This window comes from Papilio xuthus, unplaced genomic scaffold (genome assembly GCF_000836235.2).
Source record: "Papilio xuthus unplaced genomic scaffold, Pxut_1.1 DF825946.1, whole genome shotgun sequence".
Classification (NCBI taxonomy): domain Eukaryota; kingdom Metazoa; phylum Arthropoda; class Insecta; order Lepidoptera; family Papilionidae; genus Papilio; species Papilio xuthus.
The window spans coordinates 11,090,919-11,115,430 of NW_013532703.1; the positions used below are offsets into that span (position 1 = coordinate 11,090,919).

At 34.8% G+C, this 24,512-nt stretch overlaps 1 protein-coding gene across 2 annotated transcripts in view; it reads left to right on the top strand.

The window, feature by feature from the left end:
* Positions 1–21,243, top strand: part of alpha-Catr (alpha-catenin related) — a 55,545-nt gene extending 34,302 nt beyond the window's left edge. Inside the window, exons 3-14 of one of the 2 annotated variants that reach the window (XM_013321952.1) lie at positions 7,456–7,613; positions 8,415–8,624; positions 10,245–10,382; positions 14,530–14,787; positions 15,032–15,242; positions 16,093–16,166; positions 16,393–16,671; positions 16,803–16,966; positions 17,068–17,221; positions 17,355–17,561; positions 18,467–18,566; positions 19,344–19,425. In XM_013321952.1, coding sequence (XP_013177406.1) covers positions 7,456–7,613; positions 8,415–8,624; positions 10,245–10,382; positions 14,530–14,787; positions 15,032–15,242; positions 16,093–16,166; positions 16,393–16,671; positions 16,803–16,966; positions 17,068–17,221; positions 17,355–17,561; positions 18,467–18,565 — 1,952 coding nt within the window. In that variant the 3' untranslated portion in view covers position 18,566; positions 19,344–19,425. Of the gene's footprint in view, positions 1–7,455; positions 7,614–8,414; positions 8,625–10,244; positions 10,383–14,529; positions 14,788–15,031; positions 15,243–16,092; positions 16,167–16,392; positions 16,672–16,802; positions 16,967–17,067; positions 17,222–17,354; positions 17,562–18,466; positions 18,567–19,343 lie in introns of both variants that reach the window. The other variant, XM_013321951.1, reaches the window with a different exon arrangement.
* Positions 21,244–24,512: the final 3,269 nt, after the last annotated feature.

Below are 24,512 nucleotides of genomic sequence, written 5' to 3' on the forward strand. Positions count from 1 at the left end.
GACGTACAATGAAAATCCGACGGAATGAGGTATGTTTTACACGAATACCCTCGTCTGTTCAGACTTGTAGGAGAAAAAGTTCTTAAAGAAAGAAAAGTAGCAGCTACTTCTAGTCATATTTTTTAGCTTAGTGCTTATAAAAAAGTAAGAAGCAACTAAGGCATGGTAGTTTTATTAAATAAATAAATTTTCCTCACAGGGTCTAACACGAGTATTTGCGATGTGCGTTTTCATAATATCATTGACAAAATATGTCAAAATTTTTATGAACAAATGAAATATTGTCGGAGACGTTACGAATACTTTTTTTTACAATTTTCGTGCTAGATCCCCAATTTAGGGGTAAAATAACTTTATTCAAAATTATCGGATAATTCGTAATATATTCGTGTGAAATTGTATTACGGTTAGCAGCTGTGTTTTATTAAATACAATGAAACAAGTCACTTGTGAAGCAATTACGTTGTTGTGAAATGGAAACAAAGCTGAGCTTAATTAACTTATTGAACCAATCATTCACATGTAACCTTTTAACCTTAAATAATGAATCGAAGTTAAATAATAATAAATAATATTTGATAATATAAAAACGGTGCTGCCTGAAATTGACAAAGGCATACATACAAAAGGTACAGATTTATCTTATATATAAAAATCTCGTGTAACAATTTTCGTTCCCAAACTCCTCCGAAACGGCTTGACCAATTCTCATGAAATTTTGTGAGCATGTAGGTCTGAGAATTGGCCAACATCTATTTTTAATCCAGCACGGACGGAGTCGCCGGCGACAGCTAGTTTTCCAATAAAATGCTCAGACTTGTTATGCACTATTATCGACGGTAGATTTATGAAACCAAAATCTCTGTATCAAACATATCGTCATTCCTGTCAGTATCTATGACAAAACAGAGATAACAATATGTTTTAAACGGACCTTTTGGTCTCAGAATCCCGTGGTAAATCATTATTAGTAGTTTTTTTTTACATTTATCAACCTCTTCACATATGTATTGTTTCAAACGTTAGCATATTAAAAATGTCATACCGAAAAATATTTTTTGATTAAAGTATAAAGAATGTTAATAGTTGGCGCTATTCCAGTATTTTTCGATGAAAAAATGGGACTGTTTAATTTTTTAAAACTCGTCTTTTATTTTTAAACTATAAACATAACGATAAAGTTCGTAGAGCTTCTGAAAAAAAAATTCTCTAATCTAATGTATCTCTAATGATAAATACATTTCTGGAAGTTTTTTTTTATTATTCCCTCAAATTAATTTCGTACACATTTTACCAAGAGATATAAATACATATCTCTTGGTAAAATGTGTTAAACCAAACAAAAAAAAATACAAATTCAAATTCGAGAACGTAGCGTTTATTTTTTTATAAAATTTAAACTAGTAGTTAATCCAATTGCGGAACATTCCGCTCGGTTAAAAACCGTTTGCACAAAGAGTAAAATTGATAGTCGAATTTGCGTACCAGTGACAAATAAACTGAATCGCTATTGGACTGACGAGAATGCAGTTTAAATTTACTTTTAAAAAGGATTAGGTAAAACAAAAAAAAAAAAACTAGTCAACTAAATATATTGTATTTATATATGTAGTCCCAACAATGAGGAAATTGTGCCTTACACGCTGGGTTCGGGTTCCTTGGCACATCCTACCTTAAACTACGTGCTGCAAGGGATGGCTTAATATTGTAAATAGATGAAGTGACAATTATGAACTCCGTGCCATTCACCGCTTGCGAAAATTCAAAACTATAGCACGACATTGAAGATGACGAACAGTGCAACTGTACTGAACAATAGACTTTATAATCTCTAACTAAATTATACAAACACACATATGTAAATATTTCACATTCATATGTACATGCGAATCTTTGCTCTCATGAAAACAATACACATACATTTGCAAGATAACAAAGGGTTCATTTAAAATGTATGTATTCTTTCCAATATCCTATCGATATAAAATATAACTTAGCATCTGTTCCTATCTTAACTTCAAGTTTTATACATGAACACGTTGCTTCGTGTCTTCTTATACAAGAAAACACGTTTCTGCTGAAGCTTACGGTGCTTTGTAACATTACCGTCTAAAATTAAACCACCTTTGTTGCTCTAAAAGCTATCTATATGGAAATAGGATCTAAGGTTCACACGTTCGTTCTACTTTATACAAATTTATGAATTGCGTAGGTGTATTAATGTTACTTTAAAGCATAACAGCAAAAATAATATTGTAACAAATGAAAGCAGGAACGAATAAGTAATGTTGAATGACATTATCAAAGGATATAGTCGGGTTTATTGACTTATATTATATAGTTGTTGCCCGCGACTCCAACTGCGCAGTATTAAATACAAACTCAATAAGTAGCCTATGTGTTCTTCCAGACTATCTTTCACATCTAAGCCGAATTTCAGCGAGATCAGTTTCGCCGTTTCGGAGATACCTTCAATACAAAAAGCCATCCATTTATCTTAACATTCGCATTTATAATATTTTTAAGAGTTTATACTGATTATAGAAATCTAAATTCTATTCGAAACTTTACAGTAAAATAAAGTAAAAATACTAAAGTATCTGGCTAGTTTTTAGACTTGAGAACATTAAACATGCACCGATTTCGACATGCATTTTCTATGTGACGTTTTAAGTGGGGCCGAGCAATTACTGGTCAGACAGAAAAAGCGTTCTCTTTCCTAGACAACACGACAACGGATAAAATAACAAGCAAATGTTTTTATTTGTTTACAATTATCTCTTGTGTTGTTTTTCTTACGTCACAGTCCGTTGAGAAAGGTTGTTTTTTTATTTATAACGCCACTAACTCAAAAAATATTTAATTGGTTTGTTAACAACAAAATTAGAAAGTTTCCTTCATGATAATAAAATTTACTATTTTATGTTAGACATACGAAAAGGGCAAAAAAGATTTTGCTACTAGAAATTGATACCTGCAAAAATCGGTACAACGCTATGCTGGTAGCGTTAAGCAATCACTACCTGAGAAAACGACTATTCCGAGAACAATTTCCTGGTCCATTTCAATGCGTGATTTGGGGGATGCTCGAACAGAACGCAGTCGTTTACGTTAATAGCTGGGATCATGTCATTGCAAAGCCTTACGTAAGTTTATTCAGCGTAGCATCGGGCGTAATGGATGTCAATAAACTACCTACAAAGCTTTCTGAATGGACTATAACAGCATGCAATCTTAATACAGCCGTAACAAAACTACATGCATGCATGCATATAGTTTGCATGCTATAATATGCATGCACGCAGTCTTTATACATATATCAACTAATTTATGTGCTACTTACGATGATAGATAGTCAATTTATTATTTTTATAAATTTATCCTACTATCAGATAGCCGGAAATATCAAGTTCCGCAAAGTTTGCTTGTCACTTAACAATCGGAAACAAATCTTTGTCAGTCGGATAATAATAACTAAATATATTTGTAATAAGTAATACATTATCTACTATATGAATGAGAAAATTTAGGTTACCAGCAACTTAGTAACAATACCGTACGATAGTTTCCCAGTTTGATAAATAGAGGAAGTTAGGGCGTCGAAGTGTCTGGGCACAGCGCTTGATGGCCTTGTAATATATTTAAGCCAAGAATCTTCCTTCTACTATAGTCCTTTAGAGTAGCAACACTAACTTTAGACTTATATACGTTTCTTTAGTTATATAACCATTAAACATAAGTTGTTCATTAACCTAAAAGTTAAAAGAAAAATATTTCGTTTTAAAAATCGAATACAATTCCGAGCGCTGCGATCGAACGATTGGCTGCAAAGTATTGTGATAGTACTGATTAACTTTTACAGACTCGACGTAGACACACTCACAAAGTTATCTCTCTAAAAAGAATCTTACTTTTTATTAAATAATGGTTCTTTTTGTTGGAGCTCGACTTTTACTGACCTTATTATAGGTAATAAATGTAAGACGTGCATTTGTACAATGCAGGAGTATATATTTAAAATCAGTGTCAGGCAGTTCATAAAATCACTTCCCACACAAAACTGTTAGGTAGAATAAAAAAAAACACTCCGACAACACTTCTCTTTTGCTTCGATGTTAAGATAACAAAAAACAACATACAAGATTTTTTTCCCATTTCTTTTATCATTTAAATACATAAAAGTGAATCATTCTATTTAAAAGAAACGATTTACTAAGTTTTAAAAGAAACAAGTTGTGAGGACGAACAAAGTTTACACAAGTGAAGTTACAGGCCATTCTTCCTGCGCACCTCGGCTCGGGAAGTTTCAACGCGGAACACTCTGTCTTAATCAGCTCTTGAAAGTTGTCGGAAATTCTTTCAACCTCGCAAACTAAAACGGTACAAGTTGAAACATTTTTTAAGTTTTAACATTTTATTTTACGTTCTGTTCCTTTTGTGATGAACATCGACACAGTTATATAATTAATTTCTTCTTTGCAATTCCCGTGGCTTTATCTGCTTTAATTACTACGAATTGCTACTCGAAATTATTAGCTTTTTAGCTAAAAAAATTTTTAGCTGTCTAAAAACAGTAATTTTTTCAAAATATTTTATACTGATGAATTATTGATACATTATTTAAATACGCCGATATCATTCGTTTTATTACGGTGATCTAAATCAAAGCCCGGTCTGGATTTGTTACTCATAAATAGTACATACAACTGCAGCGCATACGTCCCGCTCCCTACACGAGATATTTGGACATATTGACAAAATATTGAAGCATTACGCGAAATCCAATTTCCACTTCGCAAATATTTCCATGTAAAGAACATGGTTAGTTCAGACTAAATATTTTTGAAGTTTTCATTTATCATATGCGATTTACGTAGCTAAGTTACGTAGCAAGCGTAGCACCGTAGCCCCTCTCCGCTAAATTACTAAAGATCAAAACAATTTGAAACTTCGTAATTAAAGCATGAGATATTTATGACTTTGACCGTAACAGCAATGCAGGCGAGTTAAAAGCAATGTTAAAAGCTTCGTTTCGTGTAAATTTTAAATAATTTTTTATTTTGAAGGGAACAAGTGCTGCTTACAATGAGAGGCTCGCGCCGCTAAGCCTCGCAGTAAGGAGCCTCGCCCACTCTTGTCCCCGTTTTCTATAGATATGAGTGTATTAATTATACATAAAGCTAATTTCAACATCAGTTCACGCAAGATTGCACTCTTTTAAGTTAAAATGTTATCATAAAAAATCAACATGCTAACTGTATTTTTTCGACCCAAAATTGTATATTGTATTGCAATTTTGTGGATTTAATGTAATTTTTTGGCATTATAAATAAGTCAACAAAGTAAAATATGTACTATTTAATTGCAATTAAGGCACTATTTTATAAATTAACTCACGTAAAAAGTACTTATCTGCGGTGTGTTAATAAGAAACCTTCACGCCATATAAAAGCTCCCTATTGGCATTTATTCAGAGGAACACGACCCTTTCTTTACCCTTTCCTGACTGTGCACGCTTTAAGGTGTTGCGGACCCTTCATACTTCACCCATTTGGAATCCCCATACACCCTCTCCGAGGGTCAAGATAGTAAAGAACCTTAAAGAGCCATCTGTATGGGGCAGCGAGGGTTTTATCTATTTGAACGTTGACCAAACTTAAGTTTGTGAAGTAACGAAATTAAATCTGAACTCAACTGTTTTTTTTATAAGTTTTAGATATATATTATATATTTTTAATATAAGATAACCGAATGTATAATATTAAAATTTCTGATAATCTGATTGGGCAAATTTTAAATATATCTAAGTTAAATACTGTATATACACAAAAATGTTATCTTTCAGTGATATCAAACGTTCGGCAAATATATCGATACAGAAGTGAATAATGCTTATGATTTTTTTAACATGATGCAATCGAGTGGGCGTTAAGTCTGAAGTACCGTTGAGATTGAAAATAAAAATAAAAATTGAACTTTTTATTCGCAAACAGTGAACTAAAATAGATATATGTGTTTGCATAATCTAAGCGTATTCAGTGGTCGTATATTACTTGTTTTGCATTTGACAAGTGATATTCAAATTAGACTTTTGTAGTTTCTGGCCGGTGTAACCGCTTTTCAACCCACATCCTTGTACACACTAATACATTTTATGACATACTATTAAGTAATAAGGCGGATAGAAATTTATTTTAGGTTTAGAATAAAATAAAGCACTTGGTAAGGGCTGCCTAAAGACGCAAAAAAGTGGGCATAGGAAATTGGAAGTCCGTGGCCCGAGGTAGAACGAGGTGGAAAAAGTTGCTGGACACAGCCAAGGCCTACAAAGGGCTGTAGACCTAGAAGAAGAACAAGGGCTGCCTAAACACTAAATTTAATAGGTATTTTGAATTTAGAAAAAATCTTTCTATTTTTAAAAGCTCTGAATAATACATATAACTTTCTAATAAAACAAAAGACATCGAAATTTTCATTTCTCTAAAACATACAAAGAAGAAAAAATAGAAATAACCAAGAATAACGAGAGTGGAGTGACTTGTGTCAACATTGAATAGCGAAGTTACACGGCGACCTTATGTAAACTTTACCTACGATTGTTCTGTTGCTGTTTCGCCCTTTGTTTCTTATTTGGTTGTTTTTTCATCAACGAACAACCGCTCTCCGCTGGAATATATGTTTGTTGTACTTATTATAAAACAAATAATACCGAACAAATGTAAGAAAATATCCTGTTTTTGGGTACGTCAATTCATTTTGTAACAAGGTGCTACAATAGACGAAAACTTTGGGTATAATTTGCAATATTAAAGTACATTTAAGTTTCATTAAAATAACCTTTTACTTTAATAACGTAACATGAAAATAGTCTAATTCAAAACTTTGAATATCGAATTTGAAAAACATTGTATGATATAGTCCAAAATAAATAAAAATATATAGTCAATACTTTGTTGGAAAATGCAACGTCAACGATAAAGATTTACAGTTCTACCGACTATTTACATTTGGAAATAAATCTTACTAATATTATAAATGCGAATGTTTGGATGCATGTTTGTTTGAAGGTATCTCGAGTACGGCTGTATGGATCTGATGCTGAAATTTGGCATAGATGGAGAACATAGCCTTGAAGAACACATAGGCTACTAATTAAGTTTTTTATTTATAATTTTTAAGCTAAGCAAGTATAATAAAAAGAAGTTACAAATGAAAAGCGGTCTGCGCGCGTAAATAGTAAGGACATGTTAGAAATTAACTTTATGTAAAGTTCACCTGAGCCAAGTTTGTTTGTGACGTATGTAGTACAATATTTGTTTAAATCCCTTCCCACACACATTTTGTGACTTTGGGAAAACAACTGGATGTAGCCTTCCTTAACTGATGATGAAGTGATCTGAAAGCATATGTTTATAATTATTTTGTGATTTAGAAAATTTTTATATGATATATTAGGGCGCGCTATCGAGCGAGTGTGCGGCGCGGGGAGTGCGGGTGGCGCAGAGGGCACAGGAATGGTGTGTGCGGCGCGCGCGCTGCTGGCCGCCGTTACGCGGGTGCTCCTCCTCGCGGACATGGTGGTCGTGCGGCAACTGTTACTGGCCAAGGACAAGGTACATTTAAGAAATTAAATTCTCGATCCATTTAAGATCAAACATCGCTCGATGTACATTCAATTATATAACCAACTGCGAAATTATGTTTGAAATAGCTTAGACCGAACAATTCAAGTTTTAGCCATCTTCTCAAATGTATGTCAAAACTTTGTTCGCAAACTTTGTCGGGTTGGCTTTACGACAAAACTTCACTGTGGCGCTTTATCTAGTGGCATTCAGTTGATTGCGCATCATGTTTAATGTGCCCAGGATAAATAGCGTGAAAGAGTTTTGTAAACACATAGGCCTGCTATAAAACCTTTATCACCAACACAGAAACATTCGGCCAAGTAATAAATTGGCAAACGGCTGCTCTACATATTACAAAAGTAGCATTAATTAGGTCATTGGGTTATTTTCTGATTTTCTGATTTTAAAACTATATTTAAAGATGAATAGACTTTGATACTTTGAATATATTATAAATAAAGTAACAGACGCTTTGTTTGTATATAATTTATGCAACAAACACTGTGAAGTAGAGCATCAAATGAAAGTTCTTCTTTGTTCGTAGATACTGACGCCTTTATTGCTCCCATAAGACCAGCCAATTTTTAAAACGTTAATTAAACTGTTCAAGACAAGATTTCGGCTAACGATGTGACATAGTTCTTTAGTAAAAAAAGCGTCTTTCGGCGTTGGCCGACAAAGGGTCAACAAAACACCACTCAAGACTTTGTTCCTTGAAAAGTCACGACAGAATCAGCCAGCCTTGAAGTGGAAGAATCTTAGAAATCTCTTATTTACTTTTTATGTAAGGTGGCGCGATCACTAGACCGTTTGGAATCTGTTTCGAACTTCGCGGAATTCGTGCGCGCGTTCACGGAGTTCGGTGGAGGGATGGTGGAGCTGGCGCGGCTGACGGCGGAGCGGCGCGCGGACCTGCGCGACGAGCGGCGACGTGCTCAGGTCGCCGCCGCTAGAAACGTGCTGGAACGATCCACGCTCATGCTACTCACATCATCTAAGGTATGTTCATCTCACTTCACTTTTATTCAAATTTTATTAATGAAAAGATTTCTAGATCGTTAGTAAAAACTACGAGAGGTTTTTAAAACCTCTTCGGAAGTCACTACGATATATATAAAGCAATCTCTTATCTTTGTAAGGCTTTCAATATCAACGTTAATAATTTAAATTTACACTGTGCAATAATTTGAAAACCATATGAAAAACATAGGAAAAGCAAGAAGGATCAAAGTAAAATCTAATCACAGCAACAATGAAACACTGAAAAAAGCGAAGCGAAGCGCTTGTAGCCACTAAAACAGAATTGTTTTTTTGCGGTCGCACCGACCCGAGTCGAGGAATAATCACGGCTAACCAATATGTCAGCACTTTCGCATTAAACTGACCTCGTAGTTGTTTTCCTACTATACTTTTTCTTTGCAGCAATATTAAACGTTGTAAACTTCAATAAGATCGAATTAAACCGGATTAAAAAGAAAGTAGTAGACAAAAGGTAACAAGTCTAACATGAAATATAATAATTATGTAAAGATTGATCAAATACCTGTTAAAACTATACATATTAATATAATATATCTATAGTAATCAGTACTGCCTCAAAACAGTGTACACAAATGTATTTTCAATATCAACAAACTATCTTGAGTCCTGTATACAAAACCCCAATGCTAAATACATTAACCCGCTCATGATAAGGTTTTGCACACTTAGTTACTCCGTATACGCGACCTAAAAACAAGATTGGAGAATTTGCTTAGCGTACTAAGCGAATCATAATAATAACTTGAGATTGTATTATTCACCTAAAGCCTGAAAAATACGGACATTTTTTTCTTAGATCATTTACTCCGACGAGTGTAACTAAGCCCCCATACTTTACCGTAATGGTGGCTTTCAAGCTTTCTAATTTGTTCGTAAACTTTTACGATTTATTTGAGTTCATTGAATCCTAAAATAATGGCAATTTTCTTTACATTTTCAAATGAAAGTAATGTTTTTATAATTACTGATTTCAATTTATTTTCTATAATTATTGATCACGAAATGATTAGTACTTAAACGATTTTTAATAACAATAACTAAAGGCAAGATAACACTGTATCCGAGGCATACTAGTTACTGCCTTTCAATTTAAGTAACACAAAAAAGTTAACATTGGTTTAATTCGGACTGTAGTTATAAAATGTTATTTCCAGGGTAGTTGTCTATTGTTATTAATATTAATTGTAAAATAACAACAACAATTAAGCGACAAAATATAGTCGTATTATATCGCAAAACATCTTATCGCGTTACGTCAATTCGTCAGGCGAAGAGTCGTACACAAGGCAACGTTAATCTACAAAAAATCGACGTTTTAGGTGCTTGGTGTCTTAAACGATACAATGTCAGAGATTCGTACGCAACGCGCGTCGCCGACATCTATTTGTTATCGCCAAAGATAGTCGCTCGCAACCTACCTTAAGGACGTCGTGATATATGTAGTTGCTATGCCTGTACTGCCCGAATAGACAACCCGCGTCGACGATTCTCGCGACGCAGCCATTTAGGTTGCCTTGTGTACGAAGGGCCTAATGTATCTAATGAATATTAAGAGTAGTGTATTGTACCTTGTTTTAGACATGTATGAGGCACCCGGGTAGCGCCTCTGCGCGGGAGAACCGCGACACGGTGTTTTGTCAGATGCGACGCGCCATGGACCTCATACACTACGTGGTACGCGACGGCCTGCCCGGACACGAGGAACAGTCGCACGAGGTTTGATCTCATATTTATATTCTCTATTACATCGCTCACATATCGTTAACATTCACCCGACAAAAAGAGTTACATAACCAAGATAAATAACAATGTAACTCTTTTCTTTAGTTAGGTCGATACATAAATACGTTAAAAAAATGTCTGATCTAAAATCGTCACAAATGTAAAGATAAAATTAAAAGTTTTATTTGTAGGTTGCGAATAAAAGTAATCATTGTTATTTGAGAATAATGAAAACAGAATATGCTCAATTATAAAGTTAAATTAAAGATACAGTTTGTTTTGAAATATAATGAATTTTCATGTTAATTATAGTATAACTTGTGTTTGGAAAATATTAAAATACGAATTAAATTAAGTTCAATAGGATTGTTTTGAACAATTCTCTAAAGTTTCGCTAACTTTCTGTTGATTAATGTAAATGATCAGTTTATCTATACAGAAAAGTAGTAGCCTAGTTTTGTCCATAAACCTTTATGTCCTTTATTTATTATTCGTTCAAAGTATTCCAACTATAGAAATACAAAATATGAACAATAGAATTGATCTTTTGATAGTAACATTTTTAGATAAGAAATGCACATGACGTCACTAAGGCATATCGGTTTTGTAAACTGGACACTATTCTGATAATTTCTAGCGTTATACTCTGGCCGACGTCCAACATTCAGGCTACCTTCGCTTCTAGTTTATATTTGTCTGTTTCCAGACCACTTAAAGCCTACTGACATTTTCCAGGCTCGATGCTAATGGCAGTTTCACACGAGGACAGTACAATGAGGTTAAAGGCAGAGCAATAGACAATACGGTGCTGATATTGTGTGAATGCACACATACTATCCAAATAGTCCTGTGCTGTCACGGTAACGCCGTTCCAACGATAGCAATTCTGAATTGTCTACTGCTCTACCTCTACATTCTGCCCTCGTGTGAATCACATAAAGGTATATTGCTGTGAACTCAGCGTTGGCATTTAAGCCCCCGTCGTTCATGTAATTCCAGACTATTATGCTCGAGACAACGCAAATGGATCGTATCTACGCTCCGGCTGACAATGCCAATAACGCCACTATACCAGTTAAGCATGTGGAAACTATACAGCTCAATTTATGACTTCTTAGTTGTATATACATATATATTTTATACGGTAACATATTATATGTAAATGGTTACGTATTAGGCACATTTAGTAATGATTATATGATAAACTTTTTGTACATCTATTCACTAAAAAAAAACGTTACTCAATATGGTAGAATAGGTGTAAATATTTTTTTATAATTTTTTTTCTTTTGTTTTATTTTATCAATCGCGTTTATTTATTTTTTGCTCAATAAAAAGCTTTCTTTTTGTACTTCAATGTCTTCAAGAGGAACAAAACAATGAGGTTTAAGATTTATTCAGTCTGTTGGAATTCTTTAAAGAAATAAGGAATTTACGGAAACTGTTTTAAATTACAGACATCGTAAATTGTAATCTGGTCCCATTTTCCCCTCGTACTTAACCGAATGCTGCTCTCATTTCGGCATTATGACGAAGCGTTTACCTCCAGCGCTGATTTCTTATAGGATATCGGAATTTATTACATTTAAGATTTATTTTAGAAATGTATAATGTGTAAAAATAAACTCGGTGACAGAAATGTAAAAAACCATAACGCGTATTGTTAGTATTTGTAATATGTAACACCCTGTATTTCCTGGGGTGGATGTTTTTAACAACAAAAGGATTTTTATTACAGTACTACTGAGCACTACTAGAGAAAACAAAGAAATTTATTAAATAAAACAACGAACATTAAATGCATAATTAATGAACTATAAAAACAACCCGTAATTCGATCAATCGATTAGTATAATTCGTTCTCCGTCTTCTATTGGATTATGTTTATCCAGGACGGAGCATCAATCAGTGCTGTAGAACGTGCCGCTAATGGAATTTTAAATCGCGGGATTGCATACACTTGTAACTGACGACACATTCATAAGTCTCTCACTAAAGTAGCTCCACAATACGTAATTTTTTAGGCACTTGTAGATTGCAGATAGCTTAATTACTAATTTTAATTAAAAATAAATTACAGAAATTATTATATATTGTCTCGATTACCGAATGATGGTTCCAACGTTGATCGTATGTTAATTTGGCAATTTTTATAGAACTTTAAAAATGATTACGATAGACTTTTCAAGTTTCATTTTTTATTTTTAAATTAACATTTGCAAATGGCATAACTGACGTCGTCGTTAACTCATGTGTCCCTTCAGAGGGATTGGAAGGCTGCCCAAAGATAATGTGACTTGACTATAGTCAACCACGTTGGCCCAATGCGGGTTTGTTGACTTCACACATATCTGTAAATCGGTCAAGCGCTTAACATCTGCGCCATCGACGCTCACGAAACATTAGTAAGATTTTGTACAAGTATCCTAAAATGATAATCCAATTGCTAAGAAGCTTAAAAATCTTTTAGCAACTAAACTTATACTTTTGAGTAAAATTATCAAGGTGAGTATATACTACAAAGTTTTGTTTGAAGAGAACTCACTTTTAAAGTTATCTATTATAAGTTAAGCAGGGAAAGCAACTTTAAGCTGCATACAGTAGTTAAAAGCTTAGTTTAACTTTAATACGAGGTATAAAGCTCAATCTAGATAATAGTAAACACATCGCTCGACGTTTAAAAACTTTTTTAGTGAGTAATCAAATAATTTTGCAATTTTGTTAAGACTTGATATTTCGAATAAACTATCGGCGAAAGATAAATAATTTTAATTCGTTTTAAAAGCATAAATAGAACAAATATAAAAACGTAAATTGTTGCCTCTATTTCTAGGAGTATTTATAAAAATAGTTTTCCGATTTATAGAACAGCCTGTATTCGTTTAGCGATGTCAACATTTTTGCACACAAAATTTTACAGACGATCTTAAACTTTCATCGAATAAAAAAAATAAATAAATTCACGTTTCAATATTTTACAAGCCAAAAAAGTGAAGTCATAAAGCGTTGGTCAGTTTCTTAAATTTGGGAGTCAAGGTATGACGTATGTAAGTATTAGTGAGGAATGTAGGAAAATTAAGTAAGTAAATTAGGAGCATCTAGTTCCCCTGCCTGCTTTAACTTTTCGTTAATTTCTTTTCATACCCACCCTATTGTCTATTTTTATTTCTATATTTCAAAACATAAACTCGGATTTTTTTATTTCTCTTGTAGTTGCAACCTTTCTCGGATAGTCATCAGCAGGTACAAAACTTATGTTGGTATTAATTAACGTCTAGACGAGTGCCTTTTATAAATCAGTATCGCCGTATGTACAACAGCTACCTATATAAAGTGTATTTATATGCTTTCTTTTTCCTTAATACAATTTGTTTTTTTTAGAAATTTACACATTTTACTTTCTCAAAATATACAAAATAATTTCCTCAGGGCTTGAGTAATTTACCAAATAATTGTGAATATAATTTACATTTTGAAGTATATATAAGAAAGTAAAATGTGTTATTTTGCACCCTAAAAATGGTTAACGTTATTTTAATGTGTTTCTTTGAAAACAACGAAGCATCTCCGGGATAGGTACGTCCTTTTTCAAGTACCACTCTTTGCTATCCGACACGCGCAGACTTAGGTCTAAGTAGGTTCGTTCCGTAGGTAGTGAAGCTTCACGCCTTAAATACATAAAATTACTAGTGTAAAGTGACAACGCGAACGACACGATAACACGATTTGATACAGTAGGTATACGAGTACGCTAAGCTTCGTTGGCAGCTTAAGCAGTTCACGCTAGAACATCTCGTAGGCAAATTTTATCACACACTACACATTCAATCAGGCCTTTAGAGTACCATAGCTTTTTTTACTAACCGTTAAACAGTAGGCAAGAATATGCAGGTTATTCTTAGACTAATTCTTAAAACTAAATTACGAGAAATAGAAAATATTGGAAATGTTTGCATCCTATTTAGAGACATTCGGGTAATACAAACTCGACGATACCCTTTTAAAAATTCGCATGCAAATTTTTCAAATATTCACTGTGTTATTACAAATACATATTATTTTCTATTATTAAATTATATTAGATGTAGGTTGAATTCTTCGTGAATGTAGATATTTTAGCGTGTACCTACGTTGGGCCCAGGCGGCGCAGTGGGAGGCGGGCACCGCGCTCGGTGCGCTGCGTGGGCTGACGGCGCAAGTGCGGGCAGCACGAGCGCGGGGCGGCGCTGACGCTGCCAGGAGGCGGGCACTCGCTAGCACCCTGCGAGCCCTGGTCGAGAGGACGCACGACTTCACTGACTCCGCATACACCTCGCACGACCATAGACAAAGGATATTGGCGCTCGCCGAGCGGATAGCCTACGAGCTAGAAAGGCTAGTCGCAGTTGCTGTGTCTATGGTAAATCCAACACTAACGTTCTATTGCATGCAAAGCAAATAACAATTCAATTTGTGTGCAATATACTTTTACTTATTTGTGCCAATTACATCGGTCTGAGACCAAGTTCACTAGATTCTCCAATTGGATTCTGCAACCGAACACTTTGTCGAAGTTTTACTGTCTCCTGGCTGAATAACATCGATGTTGATTCTTTTATGTGCAAATACGACCACTGATATATGTTTGCATGTCGTTGTTGCAGGAAGAGCAGGGTGGCGGTGGGGGTGGGTGCGGGGGCGGAGGTGCAGCGCTGGAGAGCGCGTGCGCAGGCGCAGCAGGCGCGGCGGGCGAGCTGGAGCGCGCGCTGGTAGCGGCGGCGCGGGAGCAGGCGCGGGACCTCCCACCGCTGGCTGACGACGCACGCCGCCTGGCTACCGACCTCGCCTACATAGGTAACCCCCCGCGCCCCATAGGTACTGTCCCTTTCCCTTGAGGCGAACGCTTACGTGCTTGCTGCGAAGCTTTTGCATGGCCTTTGTTATGTTTAAAAAATCCTAAAGATTTTGGCTAGGACCCCGCAAAGAATGTAATAATGTGTAAGTGGACGATATCTGCAGTAAGACAGAGTCAGGCAAAAACCGGAACTTTATAGATCATTTGTAATCATAATCAACTGTACGTTAATAATTTCATAAGGAAACTTGACAATTTACTTCGCTTTATGCCTGGAATTTATTCACATTATTGATTTATCTCAATATTATGGTCTCCGTGCAGGTTTTCAATCTTAGTCACATAATTTCTATTTGTGCAATATTATTTACAAATTAGAGTAATTTCGTATTCTAAAACAGTTACTTTAATAAATTGAGAAACAGATAAAATAGCACTTATATAGCTATTAATTGGAACGACTATTTTAGTTCGCTGGAAGTGCATAATCCACCGCAGCGCTTAGCGGTCTGTCTCGGTACTAAATCGGAGACTAAGCCAATAATGGTCCCATTTATATGCTGACCATAAAAACAATAATGACTGAATTGTACGTAAATTTAGTGTTAGTGGTTTGTGCTACTCGTAGTTTGTACATATTTAGTCTAATCTTTAAACCTATGCTTTGCTTATTGCTTACAATTACGCTTTGCTTTTAATAAACGAAATACACTGAATAAACATTTTAACATGTTTAGTAACAATTAAAGAAGTAATTTATTACAAAGCAGCTTTCATCGTCGCTTAGCACGTAAGTGTTCGTCTGTGTTTATAATTGACTAATAATAAATTATTCATTAGTGTTAGGATAAAAGATGAGATTTGTTGCAGCAAGCAGCGGAGAGTCAGAGAGACTGCACAACATAGCCAGCCGACTGCACGAACAATTAGACCATATTATAGAGGTATTATTTGGAGCTTAAAAAATACCTAATTAAAACGACATGCTGTAAATGTAACATGGATAGAATGGTGATAGTTATGCGTAAATACATAACGCTTAATGCAAAGTATGAGAAATCTACAGTATGCGTCTCTATAAGCAATAAAATAACAGTTTACTGTAAAGCTCTTTTATCTTGTCAACCTGTAGATAGTGTTATATCAAAGATTTATTTAAAATTATTCCAGGTATGTAAACTCCTCCGGCATATAGCGATGTCGGAAACCCTTCAAGTGAGCGCGAAATTTGCGGAGATCAACCTGAGGATATACGGTCCGCAAGTGGTGACGGCGGCACGCACACTCGCAGCACACCCCGGTAGTGCGGCCGCGAGGGAAAATCTCGACGTGTTTGTCGATATGTGGGCATGGCTGCTGAGCGATGCCGCAAGACTGGCTAAGGAACTCCTCGACCTCACAGATGACAGACCAGACAAACAACAGTACAGCAGTTTACCAAGGCCGGGGGTAATTCATTATGTTTGAAATAATCATGTGAATCATAACCTTGTTTTTAGAAAATGTACTTGTATTTTAAAGCTTTGTTTGTTAAAAACGTCACAGATACAGTATTCAAAATCTAATTTATACAATTTCAGAAACATGGAACAACAAGTAAACCACTGAAAGCTGTGCGGCTAGATTCAGATGAACAAGCTAAAATCGCCAAGTCAGGACTGGAGATGAAAATGATGTCCTCTGAGATGGACGCCGAGACTGAAAAATGGCAGGGAGCTGATGAAAATAATGACATTGTGAAGAGGTAAAAAGCAGTAAAAACCCATTCAGCTATACCTTAACCTTTAATATTACGGGTCGCACGTTTAATTTAGAATATTGATCTTTGTTATTTGTCATTATCAGAGCGAAAAATATGTCTTCCATGGCCTTCGCTATGTACCAATTCACGAAAGGCGAGGGCCGACTAAATACGACGCAGGACCTTTTCACACAAGCGGAATACTTTGCTGAAGAAGCTAATAGACTTTATAAAATAGTTCGACAATTCTCATATCAGGTAAGTGCCATCAAATTTTTTAAGTACAAGAAAACTGAAGAATTTCTTCTAATAATGCCATGGAATTGCATTTGCTATGCGTCTAGTGTATGAAGTAAATTCAAATAAAGCATTAGATGATTTGTTTTTCCAGGTACCAGCGGGTACGATGAAGAAGGAGTTGCTAGAACATTTGGACAAGGTGCCTACGTACGTGCAGCAGCTGCAATTCACGGTAAAGGAGCCGACGGTGGGGCGTGCCGCTACATTCAGCAAGGTCGACAACGTCATCCAGGAGACCAAGCACCTCATGAACGTCATCAGCAAAGTCGTCACCACCTGCTTCGACTGCGCCAATAAGGTGAACTATTTAATCTTATACTTCGTTCGGTTCTATTTTTATCGAAAATTTGACCAACACATCGCACATTTTGAAAATTTAGCGAATTTTCTAGAAATATTAAAGATTTTAGTGCATTGGAACGTAATGTTCCTTAGGTACCTTTGCCGTGGGAGGCGAGTGTGGGAGTGATTAAAAGGCACCAGAGTGTTGCACCCGTTAAGTACTTTAAAAATTTTATTTCGTTCATGGCTGTTAGACTATCGGGATACGGGGGGACGAGTGTGGTTACATTACTGAAGGTTTATTCTTGATTTATTCTACTTCACAAAAATTATTATTTTTGTTTAAATCAAATACATTAAACAAGAATAAACCTTTTAGCTATTTAGAAATTAGTTTGACATAGTCATAGTACAATTGAATATTGGGAGTCCCTTTTAGTTATACTGTATGTTTTATTTAAAAATTTGTTTCTGTTTTCCTACCGCTATGCACTGGGTGGTTCCCTCCACGCCAGGGTCTTATTCCGTTGGACAAAGCGATTAACAAATCCTCAACCAAAACAAGAGATATATCGGTCTGTCTCATTGTCTGTTACATTTCAAACATATACCCCTATGTTTATGTAATTCTGTGTGTAGTTACGTCTCAGCATGTTTTGTGTAATCCTGTAAAGTATATTTTAATATTTAAATATACATAGTAAATATTGTATTGTTGTTATTATTATATTGATGTGTAAAATATCAGCTAGATAGCTAGGCATCAAAAGTTATCTATACAAGTGCTCATATTCAGGCACGGCAGGCTACGGCGTTTGTTTTGCTCTATTTCAATATAATTTTTTTAATACTTTAACTGTTTACATATTTTGTTATTTTTTATTTTCTCCTTTTATTTTTTAATTTCTTTCCTAATTTCAGTATTCCCTCTGTATGCCCGAGAGAGTACCCATGCATTGGAAACCAAACTTACAAAAAGCATCTACATTTAAAAGCGAAAATAGTGTATTAAATGGATGAAGTAGGTATAAAAATGTGTGGGTTAAAGTTTTCGATCACCAAACGGCAATGTGGCAATAACACACTCTTAATTCAGCCTAACATTACTAAACATCGTGGTTTCTTAAGTTTAGCGTAGAATTTTTATATGGTGTATTCAATAGCTAATATCTGGATGTTGTTTATTGTGTGTTGCGATGACCTTGTTATACTTATTTAGTTTAGATATGTGTGTCATTACAAAATAATTGTTGTTTATCCTAAAGTTTATAACGCTGCTTACAAACTTTAGGATGCTATTCCGCTGCGCTCTCTTTCCATAAAGTAAAACTACTTGATTCACTTTTGTCGATTAAATGAACAATTAATAATATAAACTACAAATGTGGCGAATTAGTTTTTATGAAATTGGTTCGCGTGCATGTTGGTTGTTGTCTTTAGGATGGGTGCAGTAGCGATGGGTAGACGTCAATATTTGGTCCCGGTTTCGCCACAACTTTTACTAAAATCAATAATCCTAGATTCATAAACAATACGCTTGATGCTTAGAATTTATTTCATAAATATAAGATGGCTAGCACAAAGAATATCAGATTCGCAGACCGAATCTTGAACATGTTATACTACTGACTTTGAACGCCTCACAAACCATTCTCATTTACAGTTCTTGATCTTCGAAAATTTCGTAGAGGTAACTTCAATATTTGAACTTAGCAGACATAATAAAAAAGTTGTGGCAAGACTGCGCCAAAGAAGATGAAAGGGAACCTCAGATTATAAAGTGTTTTGTGTGGTGCAGTACAAACTGGACTTCACTGGTCTGTCTGCGGGCGGTGCGGGGTCGGGTGCGGGCGGTCGGGCACGGGACGAGGATACAGCGGGCGGTGGCAGCGGCGACGCCAAGCCGGGCGGGAGCTCCTCCGACACGGCCATGTGACAGTACGGCATGGGCCGGCGCGGCAAGGGCGACGCGCGCCGGACCAGGGTCAGCTTCCTCTTGTTCTAAAGGCTTAAACGTCTTGGACTCGTCGCCTTGGGTCGGACGGACAAACGCTACGGGCTCGTTCACATCGAATTCGTTGGCTACCAAAGTTGGTACGTGCCTTCATTTTACTATATTTGCAATCCTGCTAGTTAATCATAGTAATGACTGATACATCGTCGCTAGAATCATCAAATCAAATGATAAAATTCAAACGATTAAAAGTTTATTTTAGAATGTATATAAATTTCACCAGAAGCGACTATTAAAAACCATAAAAATTCCCATCTACCATACCAATGTGATACCAAGACGGAACACATCATATTAATCGAATAAACTTAAAAGTATACATCTTCTTTTTTAATTTATTACGAGAGATGTTAGAGCTATTCTGGGGTTAGATTTTTCTGAAGCGATCCCTGGCGTTTGTCCTTTATCGACCGTTTTGCTGGTAATCCATTGAACTGTTTGCAAATAAAATGTTTTGATGGGTTCCAGCAAATTCAATGATTAGTTTTATTAAGATGATTAGTGCGATAGACAGATAAAGCTTCGGCAGACCACTTGCGACACACAAAAGCAGATACGTAATGCTAACGCCAATTAAAATAAGGTGTTTATTTGGTTTTTGTATTTACGATTATAAAAATACGTTGAATTTTGATGTAATTTTTATTATACTAATGTATTACATCATTTCGCGTATTTTCAAATATTTTGTACTTCTAGTTTAAGTAGTAATCATGTTAGTTGTTAGGATTTACATCACGATGACATGCCTCGTAATAATATTGTGATCATTAATTATTGAGTGAAAACGTACAATAATCAATATTTGTTACATTTTAATGTTACACATTGTTACATCAAATACGTAAACGACACAGAGAATACTATTTTTTATGTTTCCCCCTTAGATAATATTAACCTTATGTATAGTATGTATTATATACTCCATCTGCTTTATCGATAAATTTTATGTTCAAATCTGTCTTCTAAAACGCACACTTGCACCTATGTGGTCCTGTCGCACTGTTTTTTTTGTTTGTTGCACGCCATGCTTACTCTATTTGTTTTGCAATGTTATAGTTATATCTACATGCAACATTTATACAAAATTCTACTTCAATAACACAGCGTCACTATCATTCAATGTGTATCGGTGTTAGTCTTTTGTTTTATTAATTTCGTGTATATAGTTCGGATATGTGAATCGCGTCAGACACTGCATGATTGTGAAACAAAACGATAGATGTGTGTTGCATGTGTGTATTTTATGGATGTCGTACTTCATCTGTCCAAGGGGGAAGATGTTAAGCACTAAGATGAGAGTAAATTGACTCTGGTTGCTGCTAGCACCCACGTCGCCTGAGAAACTATGTGTTATATAGACCATTCGCCGCTGTTTTGCGGGCAGGTTAAAGACAGGCGTTGCACCCGCATTGCATGTGCCCGTGATATCCGCTGGCCTTGCGAGTATACCGCTAGCATGCCCATTGTGTCTATCTTAATCGTAACGACTAAAGCTATTGATGTTGGCAATAAGTAACATATCACGTATTTGTTAGGTATTTGAATTGTTTATTATTAATCACGTTATTTAGTGTTTAAAAATCATTGTAGATAACAAATAAACGTGCCTCGCTCTTAGTTGTAAATAATTGGGGTATAGCATTGTTAAATTTAATATTTTACTATGGGTAATAAAGATCTTGTTAACATCAGTTATCTATTTAATATTTAGGTTTTTTATATTGACGTCAATAAAATATGTAACTAAGCAATAAAATTACTGCTTAGATTCATCGAACTGTAGGTTTATAGAATTTAAATAATCAGTTGCGTTTTAGAATGATTGGAATAGTAGTAATATAATTTAACGCATTAAGCGGCTTCAGTTAAATGCTTTTGTAAAGCAACAAATGAATTCTAGAAATCCATAAAGCTTTACATTATTATTACTTGATATTTTGTTGGAAATATGTTTAAAATTTATACATTGCGTTCTAAATAAAAATGTGCTGTAACCCGTGCCGTCATAGACGTTAAATCGAAAAAAGGGTATGGTCAGTAATTCTTAAATCCGAAACTCCAGTGAAATAATTAATTTATATAACATTTTGTTGAATTCTGTACTATTCTAGCGATGTTATCGGGGTCTTTAACGGGCACATTCTTATTTGAAACGGATAGAAAAATTTTCAACAAAGTATCGAATTAAAAAAAATGTTGCTTATTTGTCTGCGCGATTTATATCCGCAAAAATCCTGTCAGTATCCTGCTCAATAAATAGAATCGGTCTGTATAACACGTGTTTCCGGTTTAATAAAATATGTCAAAAGAACTATTTCGCACTTAACTTATGATAGTAATAAACCTTTACTTATATGTATAATATTGTTTATTGCCTTCGTAATTGATTGAAATATTTAGATTAACTAAATAATTAAGATATTTCCGATTCTCGATCACTATTTATAATTAATGTAAAGAGCTTCATAAAGCTTTATAATGCGTGTTGTGAATCGAAATTATGGCCACGTAAATTTAGACACAAAATATTAGTGTAATTTGTGCTTCGATATAAATAAATGATAAAATTTATAGATATAATAAATGTATTTTAAATGTAATATTTAATAATGTTTTACAGTTAATTTTTTTTGTTAAAATTATTAATTAAATTGGATTTTATCGTGTTCAATTTAGAACTATAATTCCAAACATGTCCAGCACTGTACAGCACTTAAGGCCAATAAAATAGTTTTTTTTAATTAAAAAAAACATATATCGATTGGTAATATTGAGTTGATACGGAAGCATTGTTTTATTATTTACTTGATCAAACGGCCATAGTCATATTAAACTTCCTTGATTGATAAAATGTTAAATTATTCTAATATTTATTGTATAAAATTTTTTTACTAAGAAAATTTAAAGCAATTGAATACTACAGCTGAATCCATATAATAAGTTATCTAAATATGTTTTTTAATAGTCTATAAGTAAAAAAAGTCGGGAATATTCACTAATACAATAGCTGTGCCATTGTGCCTCATAAAGTAGTTTAACAATGATTATAGGACAAAATTAAGTCCATTATAGCCTGTGTTTAGATATCCGCTACGGCAGAGTGCGTTGCAATAGCATAGCCGCAATCGCATTTATACCATATTGTAACAATTAAGGATAGTCGCAGCTTTAGTTAACCGAATTAAGGTTTGAATTTTGTCAGAGTATGACAGCCACTAAAAATACAACATAAGCTATGTACAGTTTTTTTATATCATAAGGTGGCAAACGAGCGAGCGGCCACCAGGAATCGCTGATATAGCGATGTGACCGTTGCCCATAGACATACGCAATTGCATATGCGTTGCCTACCTTTAATCGATGGAGGAGAGGATGCACAGAAAGAAAATATTTTCCCTTTCCATGCATCCTCTCATCCGGAAAGTCCATTTTCACTTTCCATCCTTTCCTTATCAGAAAAAGGGTGGGAAGGGAAGAGGACTAAGTTAGACCTCCGGGACGCACACTCATCAGACGAAACGCGGAATTGCTTCTAGTTCGCGCCTGTGTTCTGTGTGGTCGTGGTATTTAACCGGGCGAGCCGGGCAACTTTGTGCGAAGATGTTAAAGCGAGCTCTACCACTGTTAAAGTTTTAGACAGTACTATCATAGTTTTAAGAAGGTAACTTATCTAAATCAAAGTTCGGAAAACTTTAGCTCGGTCAACTAAGTCTGCGAGATGTTTATATAGGTTTTTAGCGTTACAGCGATTTGTGATATTACAAAATATTTAATGAGATTTAGTACAACTTTTATGATTTCAAGATATATAAAGGTAGTTAACTTTAGTGGAACACGAAAAGAACACCAATAAAATAGTGACTATTAATACTAATATAAATATAGTTCGTTATACTGTAGTAATGGTGTAGTTCGGGACAGGGTCCGAAATGAATGAGTTGGATATAGTACCATCCAAACTTTATGACAGCTCGCAACTTCGTATGGAACTGCGCAAAGCAAAATTTTTGCTATCGACGAGATATTAACGTCCTATTTTCCTATGCACGCGTTCCTCTAACCTCAGTGGCCCAGGTCCCACTGATTCAAGCGGAGGTGTGCATAACATGCGCTCGCAATCAACCACGAGCCGGAATAAAGTTTGATACAACACCAATATTATTTTTGGTCAGCTTATATAAGCTTATTCAACGAAAAACTTCCTATCGTTTGCACTAAATTATTAGTTGTCAATCATAAGGGAATCAAATACAAGCACACAAAATATAATATTTAATGATAAACATTACATTGATCCCGATTTAGGCAACGAACCAACTAGCAGTTATATTAATTGTAACGATATAACAAAGGTGTAAATAACCTACGTAGTAAAAAGTTGTATATTTTTATTGCTGTAATATTGAGATGTAAAAGATGGTAACCCTGGAGGAAAAACCCCGTTAAGTGAATATTGTATATATTACGTTTTATAAAACGTTAGAATAAGGAGCCTTAGTTTATTCACTTGTATGTTTTAATTCTATTTAATATTATATTATAAAATAGATTATATTGTCAAGAAACTGTTGTGATTGTTATAATATATATTCAAAGTTGCATTTTCATTAAAAATAATTAGAAGTATATTTTCCATAGTGCTGCCAAAGTTTAATGATATAATTAGTATTAGTCATGTTGTTTACCTAACGAAATATTTTGAGGTTATTCGAGAATTTATGGATTGTATTTTGATGTGGCCGAAGAATGTAAATGTTTGAAGTAGCCGCCGATCACCACGTGGACGGCATAGGTTATTGAAGCAATTTGATTGATTGTGTACGGTATTGTAAAGGATTTGCGGAAATCACCAATTAAAAGAGATTCATACGAATTTACCTTTCTTTTATTTAAACCTTAATCTGTCCAATTGGTAATTTTATGACTATGATTCTATTGTTTTTTTTTCTT